We start from the raw sequence: 16,970 nt of genomic DNA, 5'->3' as shown, positions 1-16,970 counted from the left end.
ATTTATTTCAATTTATATCCCCCTTCCTTTCAAAGGAGCCCAAAGGAGATTGATTTAACTAAATCTAGGGCTTTGTTCGTGCAATGTTGTGCATGTCACCTGGTGTATATATAGTACAGCTAAGTTCATTATTTTAGTTACCTCTGTAATGTGCATTCTGTAATCTTCCTGTGGATATGCACTTGATTCAGGCAGTGTTAGAATTTTGTTAGGTTTTGGATAGCTGTTAAAAAGAAGTTACCTCATGTTGCTGCATTCAGTTTTAGTGGGTGCAATAAACATCTTTTGATTCCTAGTCCTGAATAATGAATCAATTAATATTGACTTAACAGCTCATTAAAATGAATAATAATAATTTTATTATTTGTACCCCTTCCATCTGGCTGGGTTTCCCCAGCCACTCTGGGTGGCTTCCAGCAAAGATTAAAAATACATTAAAATAACATTACACATAGCATTGCAGCTATGTGGGTAATAGAACACTATCTTTTTATGATGGGGTGGTTTTGCATTTTCTGACTAGTGATAAATGCATTGGTAAGTCCACCAATCGCAGTGAAATGTGGAACAAATGACTGTGTTAAGATACATTTTAAAAGAAACTTGGAAACACATACACTAAGTAGAAGAATAGACGCATTGCCACCCTACCCTATGTACCTTCCCCACCCTCCAACTCTCCCCCCCTTTTTTCTTCCCGACCTTATACTGCATGCAACACTAACGCCTCACAACAAATGAAACTGAGTTGTAGAAAACAAAACTTGAAAAAAAGAGACAATGCACGTAATTCTTTTTGTAAACTAAGACATCTTTAATAAAAGTTTTTGTTAAAAAAACACCTCTAGAGGGCTTCACCACTAGAGGGCTTCCAAACACCGCATTTTTCACTGAGCTGCATGTGACTCCTAAGAGATGAGGTTCTTGCCTCTGTTTTTAATCTAAAGCGATGTTTTAAAAGTTGTATCTGTATGTACCAGGAGCATTAGATTTACTAATGCTATAAATTACTTGAATGTTTAGCCTTTTCATGTAGTCACGGTTTAATGTTCTGAAATGTATTTTGTGCCCGTGCACAAGTCAAGCTTCTCAGCCCAAGTAGCGTTGAGATGCTGCTGGTGTTTGCATCTTGGGCTAAGGGTGAAATGCAAGTATGTACGGTGATTGTGCCTTGTGTGTGTCACATTTATGGCAGTCAAGATAGTAGACTCTGCAGTAGTCACACAACATGACTTGATTCCCACGTTTGGAACAACTTCATAAAGTGTAAAAGAAAAATGCTTTAATAATTTGCTAAAATGCTTCCTAAAACGACTCATCTCTATGCTTGTTCTTTTACTTTCAAAGCAGACGACGATGAAGGAGCTTTTAATATTATGTGGCTTTTAACAGAATGCTCATTCCTAACAGTTTGATTGGAAACACTCTTTAACTAAAGCTATATTTTTTGTTTTAAAACAAGGCACACCACATATTTGGATGCAGTCTCTTATATCTGTCTTGCCCACAGGCTTTCTGGCTATATACTTTAAAATATAAACATTTAAAAATAGACTTGTTGTGTTCACAAATAAAACATATGCCCCATGTGAAAAACGACTGTGCAAATGAAGTCCTTTTATTACATTAAAAAACAAACACTGTTAAAATGCTTTGTTTCTAAAACTTTTGCCGATGACTATGTATTTCTGCAAAATAGCAGACAATATCTTTAAGGCCGCTTACTAATAGACTTTGGCCATTAGGCGTTATGAAGTAAAGAAAGTAGTATTAATTTCAAAATAGACATAGAGTCTAGCAATAAAATGATTCGACTTCGTTGTTAACTAAATGGGTTCCTTGTCTGTAAAGCCTGAGGAATATTTGTTCTCCGGAGCTCACTGACATTTTTTGTAGACACACTAAAAGCAAGAGATACTTGCATATCTGCAAGCACTGAAGAGTAAATGTGTAAATCGCTAATGCATGAATCTCAGCTGTGCTTGGATCTGCGTGCTCCAAAGTTCTTTTAATGACACCGATCTGGCTGTGGCTGGGACTTGTGTTAACTGTGATTCATATCCATCTTGTTTTTGCAGTTACAATGGGGGTTCAGAACCAGCTTTAAGTGTCCAATCTGATCCTCATCATTATAGCTTATCCTAGCACTTTTTTTTTTTGCAAAGACTTACTATAGAAGTCTTCTATTACTATAGAAACAGCGAAGATCGCACAACTTACAACAATCTGATCCGATACAGAAATGTCATAATAAAAACATAACTTTGAAATGAACAACTTATATCAAATAAAGTAATATTCAGTAATCCATTGGGATTACAATAAAGTAAAATTAAATATCAGCAAATAAACGAAAATTCACTCTTAATTGCAATAAATATTTTCTAAACTATAATAAATAAAAATAACAAGTTACAGTGCATAAAATAACACAGTACAACTTGAGAAGCAAAGACACACACTATCTATCTATCTATCTATCTATCTATCTATCTCCCTATCTCCCTGAACTCCAGATTGGGCTGGGAGAGAATCCCATCTGAAATCCTGGAGAGATGCAGCCTGTCGTTGTATTCTTGAATGGTCTGACTCAGTGTGAGGCATAATCCTGCATTTCTGTGGATGCAAACTTTTACACATTTAACCCGAGAGCAAGCCCCATAAACCTCCACTGTTGGTCTGTAGGTTCATATTTTTCTTTAGTATTTTGGTGCAGATCCATAGGATGCCACCCTATGGTGTTAATTACAGAGATCTAGATTGTGGTGGTGTCAACAGCCCAGCCAAAAACAGTATGTGCTTCATCTGAGGCAGCTACCTCCTGGACTTTCCTGTTGGAAAGGCGGATGGTTTCGCCACTTTAGGACAGAGTTGTGTAGGGTCCCTCTGCCAAACAGTAGCCAAGGAAGACTCCTGCTGGCTTCTTCTGTGGGAAAGGATAGGGCAAGGGGAAGCTTGCCAGCTTGGCTCCTCTGAAGTGAGGCATACTAGACATTGCTATCCAGCTGATTGGAGCAACCCATGCTTACATCCTGCAGGAAGGCTTGTTGCTTGCCAAAGGTCTACACCACAGTCACCAGGGTCACTGAAAAAATATTAAAAGTTGGGTTCTTGGGAGTAAGGGCCCATGAAACAAGCATTTGTCCCCCCAAATGGACAACACAACATTTTAGAGCCCTTTAGAGACATTGAAACTGGCCTCAGTCACTGCTTTCTTCCTCAATCTTTTGCAGCCATTATTCTCAACAGTTATTTATAAAATAAAAACTAGTGGAACATACCACTACCATTGTAAAGTCAGCAACACTGCTTACCTTTGGGACTGACAGTAGATTCCTTTCTGTGCAGTATTATGTATGTTAAAGCTGCCCAGATGCTATGAACTGAAATCTGAGTGGCAGGGTGTTTGCTTTCATTTTGTTAGTTTCTAAAATATTTTGGTAGATGCTCTTTGGATAATCAGTCAGTGTCTATATACAGCCCATCATCTTCCTTCTACAGCAATTGCTGTTTCCTTCGGGAAGGAATTAACATACAAATTTCTGAATGAGGTTCTCATCGAGCAGTTTTCTCAAACTATGCTAATTAGGTTTGGATAGAAGAATCCCCTGTGCATCTAGTTACTGAACCTTTTGACAGTTTCCAAGCATATTGGTGTAGATGTTCCAGCCTTGTGAGGAATGGAAGAATTTAGGAGCAGACTTCGGTTTGTGTTAAGTCTTTCGAATGGCTGCCTTATTTTAAGACACCCTGCAGTATACTTTTCCAGATTCAGAATCGAAGCATGATAGACTTTCCTTTTTTTTAAGTGCACAGAACTTTTGGGTAGGGGGAGGGTGGGACAAAGAGGCTGCTTAAGCACCAATATTTTAACATGTTTTAAGTTACTTATAGCATTTGAACACGTCATTGGCGAGAAATTTAACTTTGTGGTGACTCTGTCACGTTCTTTTCCCACTCGAATGTTGTTCTGGTTGTCTGTGTCCTCTTCTGTGCTGTCTGGCAAATGCTGAACTGCACTGTTTTTTGGTTTTTTAATTCAAAATGTTCCAAACCAGGCACCACATTTGTATTGTCTTGTGCCATGCTTTTAAGTCTTAGCTGTGATGAGTTTGGGCCATCACACAGTAAGAAAGGGGAGGACAAATTTATCACTGTATAAGGTTTAGATTAGAAAGTGGAGGGAGGACAAATAATTCTTAGTTCCTTTGTTGCTGCTTTGTTGTCTCTCATGAAGTTGGAGGAGGAGGTACAAAGGGGAAGATGTATAGATGTATGGTTCTGTCCATCAGTTAGGAGAACGAATGTCTCCCTGTGCAGAGTAAGCAGCAACAAAGGAAGTAAGGTAAAGGTAAAGGGACCCCTGACCATTAGGTCCAGTTGTGAACGACTCTGGGGCTGTGGTGCTCATCTTGCTTTACTGGCCGAGGGAGCCAGCGTACAGCTTCCGGGTCATGTGGCCAGCATGACTAAGGTGCTTCTGGCGAACCAGAGCAGCGCACAGAAACGCCGTTTACCTTCCCGCCAGAGCAGTACCTATTTATCTACTTGCACTTTGACGTGCTTTTGAACTGCTAAGTTGGCAGGATCAGGGACCGAGCGACGGGAGCTCACCCCGTTGCGGGGATTCGAACCGCCGACCTTCTGATCGGCAAGCCCCAGGCTCTGTGGTTTAACCCACAGCGCCACCTGCGTCCCTAACAAAGGAAGTATGAGCCACCTATTATTTTTTTCTATCCTAGTGTACATTGTTCCATCAGTTTTGTCAGTGGGATTGCTAGTGCAGGTTGATAACGCTGGGGGAGCAGATATAACTGGACAACTGCTTCTTTTTCTATCATTCATTCAAGGTAGGGTGCGCCTAGTTCTTCCCCTCTTCATTTTATACGCCCAACAGCCCTTCAAGTTAAGTTATGATGAGAGCGTGTGATTGGCCCAGAGTCACTCCATGAGCTTCGTGGCCGAATGAGAAGGGCTTTTTTTCTTGTTGGAACTCACCAGAACTCAGTTCCGGCACCACTCAGGTGGGCAACATTGCCATTGTAAGAGAACAAGGGAGGTGCCCATGGTGAGTTCCAGAATAATAATAATAATAATAATAATAATAATAATAATAATAAATTTTATTTATATCCCACCCTCCCCAGCTGAAGCCAGGCTCAGGGCGGCTAACAACAATAAAATAATACAACTTTCTAAAATCATTTCATTATAAAATTAATTCAAATCAAATTGATGGCAACCATTGGGCTAGAGTTCTGTGAAGATTGCCAAAGGAGGAAGTCAGGCTGTGCTCTGGCCAAAGGCCTGGTGGAACAGCTCTGTCTTGCAGGCCCTGCGGAAAGATGTCAAGTCCCGCAGGGCCCTAGTCTCTTGTGATAGAGCGTTCCACCAGATTGGAGCCACAGCCGAAAAAGCCCTGACGCTAGTTGAGGCCAGCCTAACCTCTCTGTGGCCTGGGACCTTCAAGATGTTTTTGTTTGAAGAACATAAGTTCCTCTGTGGGACATACCAGGAGAGGCGGTCCTGTAGGTACAAGGGTCCCAGAACCTCTTTTTCTAGAAAAATAGCACTGCACATGAACATTTGGACACCGATCTCCCAGGTTTTAATCTCAACACTCTTAACCACCACCCTGGGGCTTGGATTAAGCATTCATAGGTCTGGTTGAATGGCCACTTTTACTGTAGGGATGGGCAATTGGTTTCCTACCTAGGCTCCCTAGGTTCTAAGACATCTTCTTTTTCCTGTGTATATAACTTGTTTCCGTTTAACTAGGCCTCCCGCTTCTTTTTTCATCAGATTATTTACATTCTTGTGGTGAAAGTAGGGTCGAGCCTTTCCTTGGTTGAGAGGTCAATTCAGCCTTTTTTTGGCTATAAGGGAAGACAATCAGACCTCCGGGTATAGGGCGGTATATAAATTCAATAATAATAATAAAATGACAATGCAATCTAAACCAAATCTACTCAGAAGTAAGGCTTGTTGAATTCAAAGGGACTTAACTCTCAGTTAACATCAAAATGTTTTAGAGCCGCTGCTGGATTTTTCAGCGATGTGAGATTTAAGAAGATAAAAATGTTTCTGCAGATAACTTGAATGGCAAAAGCACTAGCATAAATACAGGTTACAGCTAGTTTTAAAAGGCAGCAGGCTGCTGACCTGCAGCACCACCATTTGATATGTAGCATATAAAATAATAATACGAAATTTTAACAACTTTCGCCTTTTTCTTTCAGGACATTGTACCAGTGGATGCCTCTTACGAGGTTAAGGAGCTATATGTGCCTGAAAACAAACTTAAATTGGCCAAAACAGATGCAGAGTCTTTACCTGCCCTGGAAATAAATAAGGTAATATAGGTTTGCAAAGCCCACAAAAGTATTTTTACTTGTCCAGATAGAACCTGTGTTATTTGTGGCATATTGATCTCCCAGTCTGATAAAACTGTTTTGCCTTGGAGTCTTCTCTTGCTCACCCCTCGTGATTGGCTGAGTAGCGATTTGCAAGCTTGAGATACAGTGGTACCTCAGGTTCCATACGCTTCAGGTTACAGACTCCGCTAACCCTGAAATAGTACCTTGGGTTAAGAACTTTGCTTCAGGATGAGAACAGAAATCGTGCTTCGGCGGCGCGGCGGCAGCAGGAGGCCCCATTAGCTAAAGTGGTGCTTCAGGTTAAGAACAGTTTCAGGTTAAGAACGGACCTCCGGAATGAACTAAGTACGCAATCAGAGGTACCACTGTAGCAGGAATTGGGTTCTGTTTCCATGATTCAATTTCAAACTACAATTCTGATTGTTCTGCCTTTCAGCCATAAGTCTATCCCCCCCCGCCCCCGCCCAATGTGTCAGTGCTTTGGGACAACTTGCTTTACTTTAGGAAGTATCTTGTTGATATCATTGAATTGGCCTATTTTCCCTTTCTAACTAGTCTGCCACTGTCTCCAGTAATTCCCCCCCCCCTACAGCATCTGTATTGCATCTCAGTAGCCGGTAGTTTAATATAATCACGTTTCTGAAGTCTTCAGTATGCTATGCATTTCCCTTTTTCCACTTCAGTATAGATTTATGCCTCTGTTTTAATTGGTTAACTTCTCTTTCTGCAGTCCCGAATTTGACTGTTGACCCCTGTGGCATTCATGCAACTTCATTAATCCCTTGTTTGTTAATGGCTACTTGTCTCTGTTTATCACTCTGAGCAGCTGCGTCTAGATGCAGTAAAGCAGTGATGGGGGATCTTTGGTCTAATATTATCAACTTTCCTGTTTTAGCTGGATATGCAGTGGGTACAAGTCCTGGCGGAGGGCTGGGCAACACCGCTGAATGGCTTTATGAGAGAGAGAGAATACCTGCAGTGCCTTCATTTTGACTGCCTGCTTGATGGTAAGACACCTTGAAATTTACATACAGTAGCATCAGTTTATGTTGGTCATGTGGGCGGGCTTTGGATAATCATCTCATTTAGTCTTTTTAAAACATAGCTTGTCATAGGTCCAGTAAAAAATTCAAAGTCAGCTTCATAAGCCACTTCAAACCATGAGTCATGAAGCTAGCCTATTAAAACTACCCATTGTTTGTTTTTAAACTAGAATCATTGGTTTGAATGTGATGCTAAGCTGAGATTCTTCGAAAGACTCTTGGCTGAGTATGAGGAAAAGGGGAAAGTTTTGCCCAGGCTCCTTGAGGCAAAAGCCAATATTTTTGCAAATGTGGCTACTGGTAAAAAACCAAAACCCTCCTCTCCAGGGTTTTCCCCAAGCAATTGGAGACTGCGCCTGCACTCGACTGATCTTTCCCCTGCCCTTTTCATTTCTCTCTGTGTTATGGGGCACCAGGGAGCAGGGCAGCTGGTTGCAACAGGAGGGGGAGACTCCCTGGATTCTTCAGCAGCCTGTCTCATCTGTTTCCTGGTTCCCCTCCTCTCCTGCCTCTGAGTCTGGTCTGCCTTCTGCCACAGTCTCTTCCTGCTCACTAAACGCTGTAGTCCCTTCAGCTTCCGACATCTCCTCCCCGCCAGTTTGCTCCCTCTTCTTTCTCTGACCTTACATCATTGTCCCACCACCAATCCCCTGGTTCTGAGCCTTGTTCCCCTAGGGGGTTCCCTTGGAGGTTCCCCAGCTGGTGCCTCCCTCCTCTCCTCTGCATCCAGCCAGACCGTGACATCACATATGGTTGAAACCACATACATGAAATTCATGTAAGATGTGTGCGCGCACACACACTCAACACACACAGCTCCCTGTCACATATAATATATATGCACATGCTTAAATATATTTATAAACACAAACATATTTATTGATTTATCTTGTGGACTAGTAGGGACCCAAAAAAATGATCTAGATGTCATTGCTGAAAAAAAGAAGGAACCTGCCAGGAGTCCAGGGGTCATAGTGAGTTTCATAAAGGAGTGAGAAACATGTAAGAGAAGAGCTAATATGTCAAATGCATGGATAGCCATCTGCAAAACATTTACTCTACAAATATTATAACCTTGTATACTAAAATTTGTTTCTTTATTGGAAACAAATGTAGTTCTAAGAATTCCAGGTAATAGCTTCCCGCAAGCATAAAATCAACTGGCAATCGTTGAAGCTTGAAGTGATAAATGCAGAACGTTTCTTTGTAAGGAAATGGATATTTAAAACAAACCATGTATTGTAGGATCGCCATGCATTGCAGCAGGCTGTTGGGTGTCAAATTTGCAAGACATAGACAAAAATGCCATGTTCCAGATTAATTTTGTAGGAACTCCCTATTAATATGTGCACAAGCTTTTTCAGCTTGAGCATAAGTTTTGTCAGTGTTACAGTAGGTTCATATTTTGGAGATCTGTTCTTGTTATTAACATTGATTTATTAATTGCCTTCTAAGTCAGTGTTTCCGAAGCTTGGGTCTCCAGCTCTTTTTGGACTACAACTCCCATAATCCCCATCTAGCAAGACCAGTGGTCAGGGATGATGGGAACTGTTGTCCAAAAACAGCTGGAGACCCAAACTTGGCAAACACTGTTCTAAGTGAAGGAGCCTGCCTGATGCTGGAAGGCAGTGTTTTCCAAAGTGTAGGAACTGCCACAATGAAAGATCGATTTAGTACAACTCCGGAACAAATGCTATGTGGCCGTGCCAGTTCTGCGGATTGAAGTGGTTGAATGGGTATATATGTACTTTACCATAGTAGTTTTGACATTTGAGAGATTATTGTATTATTCCTACTAATTTTTATGTGCATCGGTGAGCTCCCGATTGCTCGGTCCCTGCTTCTGCCAACCTAGCAGTTCGAAAGCACGTCAAAGTGCAAGTAGATAAATAGGTACTGCTCTGGCAGAAAGGTAAACGGCATTTCCGTGCGCTGCTCTGGTTCACCAGAAGCGGCTTAGTCCTGCTGGCCACATGACCCGGAAGCTGTACGCTGGCTCCCTCAGCCAATAAAGCGAGATGAGCGCCGCAACCCCAGAGTCGGCCACGACTGGACCTATTGGTCAGGGGTCCCTTTACCTTTACCTTAACCACCTTAGTAGAAGTAATACTGGAGAATGGATTGCATAAGTCAAGTAAGTCTGTCTGTGTTTATACCTACCCCTGCCAAAATGTGAACTTCCTTTTATTTCCTCAAAATGCTTCAGTGGGTGCTTCCAACTTTTCTGCAGCAGTTGGGTATCTCTTAGCTTCCAATCTTGTGGATCACCAGAAGGAAATATGTGTCTCTTTGCCCCAGGCATTAGTTATTTGCTTCAACTGCATGACAATAAGGCAATTTCAAGCCAATATGGCAGGGACAGTATTGGGGAACAGTCGTGTGTGCCCTACTCAATTATGGAATAGCTGGGACTTCGCTAAGTTTTTACTGTTGAGTTGGGGGGTTTTTCCACAAGGCATGTTTTCCGGGTGTATCTGTGAATTGATGGCATTGCAACTCTTCCAGAGAACCAGGAACCATTGCAATAGCAGCCCGAATGCCGCATGTGTTTGGAGAGTGCAATTGCTATTTGCTTTGCAGTAAGAATGAATATTAGAATGAGAGAGTCTTATGCAACTTGATTCCATCTTCCAGCTCGGGGCAAGGGATCTTCCACTTGTACCCATAATAGACCTGTTCCTTGGTGCCTTTACCTAGATACCAGTCTGGAGAAGTAAAAAAAATCTGCAAAGGATTCCTGAGACAGGCCTATATCTCAAGTGAACCCAAGGCTAGGTAGCCCTGCTATGCATTAGGAAAGGGTGGGCTCTCAGAACAGTAGGCTTTTAAGCACTACTGTTTCGCGAGGACACCTGGATGACTTTTCCATTTAGATGACAACTACCATTGCGTTGCTTCTTCTTCTTTTTTCACACCCTACAGGGGGAATCATTAACCTGTCAGTGCCTATAGTGTTGACAGCCACAACGGAAGACAAGGAGAGACTGGATGGCTGCACAGCTTTTGCTCTGCTGTATGACGGTCGCCGTGTGGCTATTCTCCGCAATCCAGAGTTCTTCGAGCACCGGAAAGAGGAACGCTGTGCCCGGCAGTGGGGGACAACGTGCAAGGACCACCCTTACATCAAGGTAGGCTTTTGCAAGGCTTGTTAACCTGAAGCTCTTAATGAAGTTCCATACAGAAGTGCAAGGAATAATCCATATGCAAACCACAGCCCAGATTCCAATCTTCCCTAGCAAATTCTCTCTTCCGTTTGGTAAAGCCGACTGCTTGTGGACACATTCTGTGGCCATTCAGAGCGTGGAAGCCTGTCTCGGATGATTGCGTGTGCATATATAGATAGATATGTGACAGAAACAGATTTAGGATGAGCCCCGTAGTCTGCCAGGGAAGATCAGAGAGAATTTTGTCCTCTCCTGTGGTTTATAAATGTAGCCTTGTGTGCAAGAGACATAGAGGAAGCACACCAAAATGAATTACTCAGCATCGATGACAGGAAAACAGCTGGCTGCTCTGCTTCAGGGCTTGGCTCAGCCGTATCAGAATATTTAGAGCCCAGTCTTCAAGTTAATGATTTTTTTTTTAATGCTATGTTAATTGTTAAATGGCCCTAATTCAGGTCATAGTTCAAATTCTTAAATGGGGTAGAATGCCAGTTTTGCTGCAGGCATGCTTGGGCAAAAGTGGATTTTGTGGGGCTGGGTTGGAAAAAAACATTGTGAAGGCAGGGGTGGGGAGAGAACTGCCTCGCTCCATCTATGGGGCAGGTGGGGAACTGAGTTTGTCTCCCTCACCCCCCACCAACAGAATGAATGCTCTGCCCCAACCACTCTTGCCTTAGGTCTGGGAAACACAATCTGGCCTCTGCTGTTGAAGAGTTTGGATTTGGATTTGATATCCCGCTTTATCACTACCCGAAGGAGTCTCAAAGCGGCTAAGAATCTCCTTTCCCTTCCTCCCCCACCACAAACACTCTGTGAAGTGAGTGAGGCTGAGAGACCTCAAGAAATGTGACTAGCCCAAGGTCACCCAGCAGCTGCATGTGGAGGAGCAGAGACACGAACCCGGTTCACCAGATTACGAGTCTTAACCACTACCCCACATTGGCCAGAGGAGCAACACTGTAGGATGAGTTGCAGAACATGTATTCAAGGAAGGCAGAGAGAGTCTGGCGTAGTGGTTAGAGTGTCGCACTAGGACCTGAGAGAGCAGGGCTCAAATCCCCAATCCGCCATGAAGCTCACTTGGTGACTTTGGGCCAGTTGCTGCTTCTCAGCCTAACCTACCTCACAGGGTTGTTGTGGGGATGAAATGAGGAGGGGGAGAACCATGTACACCACCTCGAGCTCCTTGGAGAAGAAAGTGGGACTTAAATTCAGTAAATAAATAAACAAACCACCAACAGTTTGGCCCCAAATGGACACAAAAGCCCGTTTCCAACTCACTATTTTTGTTACGGCATTGTCAAACTGATCCCCTTCCTCTGCATTTCTCCCACCCCCACCCCAATTCCCTTGTATATGTTTTCTTTTTAATTTGTGAGCTTTTTTTTTTAAAAAAGTGAGTTATTTTGGGGAAAGTTGGATGAAAATAAATATGTGAAGTATAGCTTGGCATGATGGTGCCAGGCGCATATAGCAGCTCTGTTGCGAACTAGGTGAGGGCATCTCAAACACCACCTTCACTTGTCTTAAAGCGTCAACAGTGGCTCCTGATCAATTTCTGGGCCCAATTCCAGGTGCTTGTTTAAAACGCCATAGTCCAGTTGGATCAATCAAAGACATCTTGGTTCCGATAATGGCCATCTACTCCTGTTCCCAGCAAGTGGCCTTAAGTGGTATGCTGAGAGCCAGTGTGGTGTAGTGGTTAAGAGCGGTGGACTCGTAATCTGGTGAACCGGGTTCGCTTCTCCGCTCCTCCACATGCTGGGTGACCTTGGGCTAGTCACACTTCTCTGAAGTCTCTCAGCCTCACTCACCTCACAGAGTGTTTGTTGTGGGGGAGGAGGGGAAAGAAGATTGTTAGCCGCTTTGAGACTCCTTCAGGTAGTGATAAAGCGGGATATCAAATCCAAACTCTTCTTCTTCTTCTCTGATAGCGGAGCAGAATTCAGTCATTGTAACTATTGGCCATTGATAGCAGTGCCCAATCCCCAAATCTGAAATTCAGAATTAAAAACAGCTTAGACAAATTGCAGGAATAGTGTTGCATGCTGTTGAAACAACTCCCTTCCTTAAATTTCCTAGATGGTCATGGAACAAGGGGATTGGCTTGTGGGGGGTGATCTCCAAGTCCTTGATCGCATTTACTGGAATGATGGCCTTGACCAATACCGTCTCACACCTGCTGAACTAAAGCAGAAGTTCAAAGACATGAATGCTGGTAAGTTATTGCATGAAGAGGGGTGGTGTGAAAGTGAGCGAGAGACAGAGAAATTCATTTCCTGCTGCCCAGAAGCTCACTAGCAATGTCTCTTTCAGCAAAGGGCAGCACAGTACCAGTGGGATTTTACTTTATTTTCCCTTTTTGTTTTGAACAAAACACAATTTCTGTGATTGCAGTCCTAAAAAAGCAGTAGTGAAGGACTGCGGTCAAAGTAGTTCTGAAAGTGTTTGCTTGCCTTCCAAAAGTGATCGGCGGTGGTAACAACTTTTCAAACACCTTTGGTGATGTGTGCCCAAGTTTTGCTGCACCTTTTAAAAGACTTGCCAGGTAAATCCTAGTGTGTGGTGAATCTTATGGTCTCTCTCAGTACTTCGACTGTTTTGCCTTTGTTGAATTGTCCTAGATTTTCTTGTGAAAGCAATAAAAAAAAAAGTCCTTGCAAAGGAACAAACCACATGTGTTTCACAGGGAACTCAGAGTGCGATGAAAGGTATTACAGTTTTTCTGAAAAATTAGTTTTGGGAATAGTTTTGCTAGCTTCACAGCCGAGTTGAGAAATCCGCAGCCTGTTAGGTTGTTTGTTTTGTTTTCCATTTTTGTGTTTCGTGTTAGAGAAATAAGGAACAGACCAAGCAGTAATAATCTGGCAGCTGATTGTTCTGTGCTGTTTTAGCTGGGGTAGCGAGAGCAGCCTCCTGTACAACTCTCAAAAGGGTGCTTGGGGGAAGGCGGCTGAAAACAGAGCCAGGGGAAAAATAAAAACCAATGTTCCCCTTTGAAATAACCAAATTATAATAGGTAGGACTCCAAGCTTGAATTAATTCTGGCTTTAGATGGGAGAGAGGTGAGTTAAATCTCCATCGGTAAGGTTGACATTTAAGGATGAACTTTTTTCTTTGAATTTATTTTGACCCTGAGATATTTCTTTAATAGGGCAAAAGGGGATGGCAGCATATGTGATGGCGTTGTGCTTAAGGGTTGGGTTTTTGGAAGACAGTACTTTTAGAGTTACATAATTATAACTGGTAATTCATTCACCTGAGTTAGCTTTATTAAATATATTTCAGAGTCAGAATGCAGATATCTTATTTAAATCTCTCATTGCTTATCCACTGTTGGCCTGGTTTTGGAAAGACTTGGAAGGGGTATTCTTATCAAATTGGCTTAATGGAGCTTGGCCCAATGGAGAAATTGAATAACAAAATATGGTTAGCTCATGAACGAGACACAAGGACTCATTTACAACTGACTACATAAATAAGGGAAAAAATTCTGACTTTTTTTTTGAGACATCCAGACTTTTTGTCATTGTTCTGTGTCTTTAGGCTGCTGATTTTGTATTCTTGTGCTGTATTTTCACAAGAATTTTTGTTAAAGGTTTTGTGTTTTAATTTTCCAAAAAGTCCATAAAGTTATTTTTTAAAAAAATAGAAATAAGTTTTGTGCGTGTTTTTGCAGTGGGAAGGAACTTCTAGTAATGAGGAGTCATTCTGGAAAACATTCTCTGGAATATATTGGACCTAAAGTATTGCTACTGCACTGTTAGTTTTACTTAAATTGATCAGCTCATTCAATCAGTTAGAGCTATGAGTAGACAGCATGGGGTACTCCAGATGTTCTTGGACTACAGCTCCCATGATCCTTCACCACTGGCCATGCTGGCTGGGGCTGATGGGAAGTGAGGTCCCATCTGAATGGAATCTCATTAGCTGCCCCGAGCTAGAAGTTAGGTAATGAAATTTAAAACCTTTCGTTGTCTTAAAAAGAAGCCACTTGACATTTACAGATCTTGAGTAGCTTCTTTGGAAAACCAAACATAACACGAGAACTGAGCTGCTGCGCTTTTCTGTAGTAAAAAATGAGCAATGAGTAGAAACAGGACTTGTTATACTTGGGTTAAGAAAACTGAGGCTCTAGTCCAGTGATAGCAAGTCATGTGGAAAGAGATTTCCATGCATGGCAAAGTTGAAGTGGGAAAACACTCTCTCTCTCTCTCTCTCTCTCTCTCCATTATGAAAGGGAGAAGCATCTTTTCTCCCCCCCCCCCCCCGCTTCTCCCTATGTAGGGTCTGATTCTTTCCAGTTTTGATAACTTCTAAAACATGTTTAGGGCAAGGGGGAACTCGCTGCTCCTGTAGCAATGAGTATTTAATTTGGGGTTGTTTTTTTGTGGCATGCCTATAATGCATACAAAAATTCCCTTGATTCAAGGGAATATGTTGATCGGCCAAGCCTCTTTTGATTCTTGGTTTTGCTACTCTTTTATTTTCATCCATTTATCTAATTGAGAGCTATTTAAATATCCCTGTCAGAGCTCTCATCGCTCAGTTCGCAGCATTGAGACATTACACGACTAGTGCTGCTGGGCTGCCGTTTGAAGGATCCTTGGCGCCAAATGCAGGTGACAATAGCACTGGCGAAATGTCATATGATTGTAGAAAATGCCAGCCAGCCAGCCACTGGCTGAGACTTTAAATATTCCCAATAGAAGTACAGCCCTGTGTAGTAGTGCTCATGGCAGCAACTTTGTTCTTTGATGTCTCAAATGCTTGGCACAGGCAAGCGGACAGTTGTGTTGACGTATCTCTCTTCAGTAGTCTGGCAGGGTTCCTGTCCCCCACCCATTCCTCTCCCAGCTGCATTGGGAGCGAAGCCTTTCTGCAAACGATAGACTGTGCAAGGTCTGAAACCGAGGCCTATAGAACATCGCAGGCTGCTTGTCGCTGACGGCTTCTGCCTGAATTAATAACTGTCAAGCATATTGGCATCTCTCTCTCTCTCTTTCTCCCCTTAGACGCTGTCTTCGCTTTCCAGTTGCGCAACCCTGTGCACAGCGGACATGCCCTGCTAATGCAAGATACTCATAAGCAGCTTCTGGGTCGAGGTTACAGGCGCCCAGTCCTCCTTTTGCATCCTCTGGGGGGCTGGACAAAGGATGATGACGTTCCTCTGTCGTGGCGAATGAAACAACACGCAGCAGTCCTGGAAGAAGGGATATTGAACCCAGAAACGACTGTGGTGGCCATATTTCCTTCTCCCATGATGTATGCTGGACCAACCGAGGTATAACGAGTTGTGTTTTTGTTCTTAGTTCGTCCCAACTGATTTCCCTGATGTTCGTTTGTCAATACGGCCTCCTTCGGAGACAACCACTACACTCCAAAACCCTTGTGTGGTGGTTGCGCTGCGAGGCGTTTCCAGAGTTTGGTTTCAAGGCCTTAAATGGGAGGTCCTTCAGATAGTTCCTGTTTACACTTAAAGGGGCTTGTTGCGCCATCTCTTCCTCTTCCCTTTATTTCAAAGGTCATATGAGTGCTCTTTAACAGGTTGAATTGTGGCCAAAGCCGAAAGAGCTGGGTTCTCTTCTTATTCCAATGTTTTTCGTCTGATCTACATGGAGTTGAGGAAAACAACTGAGAAGGGAACATGCTTTTGGCAGGCTCCTTGACTGAGCAAATGGCTTCGAGGCATGACATGCAGTGCTATAAAGATGGCTTTCTTTCAATCTGCGATTTAGAAATATTTGAGTTGCTTATTGGTGGGGATTAAGCTTTTTTATACCCTATTGCCATTTTGTAAAGCTTTTGAGATCGTTTCACTTGTGGTCCCTCCTAATTGCTTAAAGTCCATTTACTTTTAGGCCATTTATCTTGCTTACTGGGGTGGTGAGTAAAATTCAAGCAGAAGGCAGAACCACATTAATCCCAGGATTCAGGTGAAAGAAATCTTGCCACTTCTTTTGATGATCTTTCTAATCTGTGTCCTATCTGTATTTTGAAAGAGTCTCTCACTTGATGGACTCTTCAGCCTAGGGGAGAAGACTGGACTAAGGTGAGGTGGCATGTAGGATAGTAAAGGCAACTTGGGATTTCTGTCCAGGGAAATTCTACTAAAAAGGTACTAAACTCATAGCGTCAAAGCTGTGGGGTCTTGCATTGTTAGCTAGCCATCATGCCCTTTGTGTGTGCATATATAAGTTTAAAAAAGGTGTTTGCCTCAAATAACTGCAGAGAGCTTTGCAAAAACTCAAAACAGAAAACTATAATCTTAAGGATTCTGATACTTGGGCAATGCAAGTGTTTTTGTTTGGAGAATTCCATCCTTTGGATCTCTGGCATCTTCCTTTCAGGCTTTCCTTTTCAAGACTTCCCTTATCTCCATTTTA

At 42.6% G+C, this 16,970-nt stretch overlaps 1 protein-coding gene across 1 annotated transcript in view; it reads left to right on the top strand.

Annotated features, from left to right (window-relative positions):
• PAPSS1 (3'-phosphoadenosine 5'-phosphosulfate synthase 1) overlaps positions 1-16,970 on the top strand; it is a 53,810-nt gene that overhangs the window by 18,827 nt on the left and 18,013 nt on the right. Inside the window, exons 6-10 of the mRNA XM_079990230.1 lie at positions 6,240-6,353; positions 7,273-7,384; positions 10,343-10,548; positions 12,667-12,802; positions 15,600-15,868. Of these exons, the coding sequence (XP_079846356.1) occupies positions 6,240-6,353; positions 7,273-7,384; positions 10,343-10,548; positions 12,667-12,802; positions 15,600-15,868 (837 nt within the window). The remainder of the gene's footprint in view (positions 1-6,239; positions 6,354-7,272; positions 7,385-10,342; positions 10,549-12,666; positions 12,803-15,599; positions 15,869-16,970) is intronic.

This window comes from Podarcis cretensis, assembly GCF_951804945.1.
Source record: "Podarcis cretensis genome assembly, chromosome: 9".
Lineage (NCBI taxonomy): Eukaryota > Metazoa > Chordata > Lepidosauria > Squamata > Lacertidae > Podarcis > Podarcis cretensis.
Note: the sequence above shows the minus strand (reverse complement) of the source record. Positions and strands in the feature narration are given on the sequence as shown.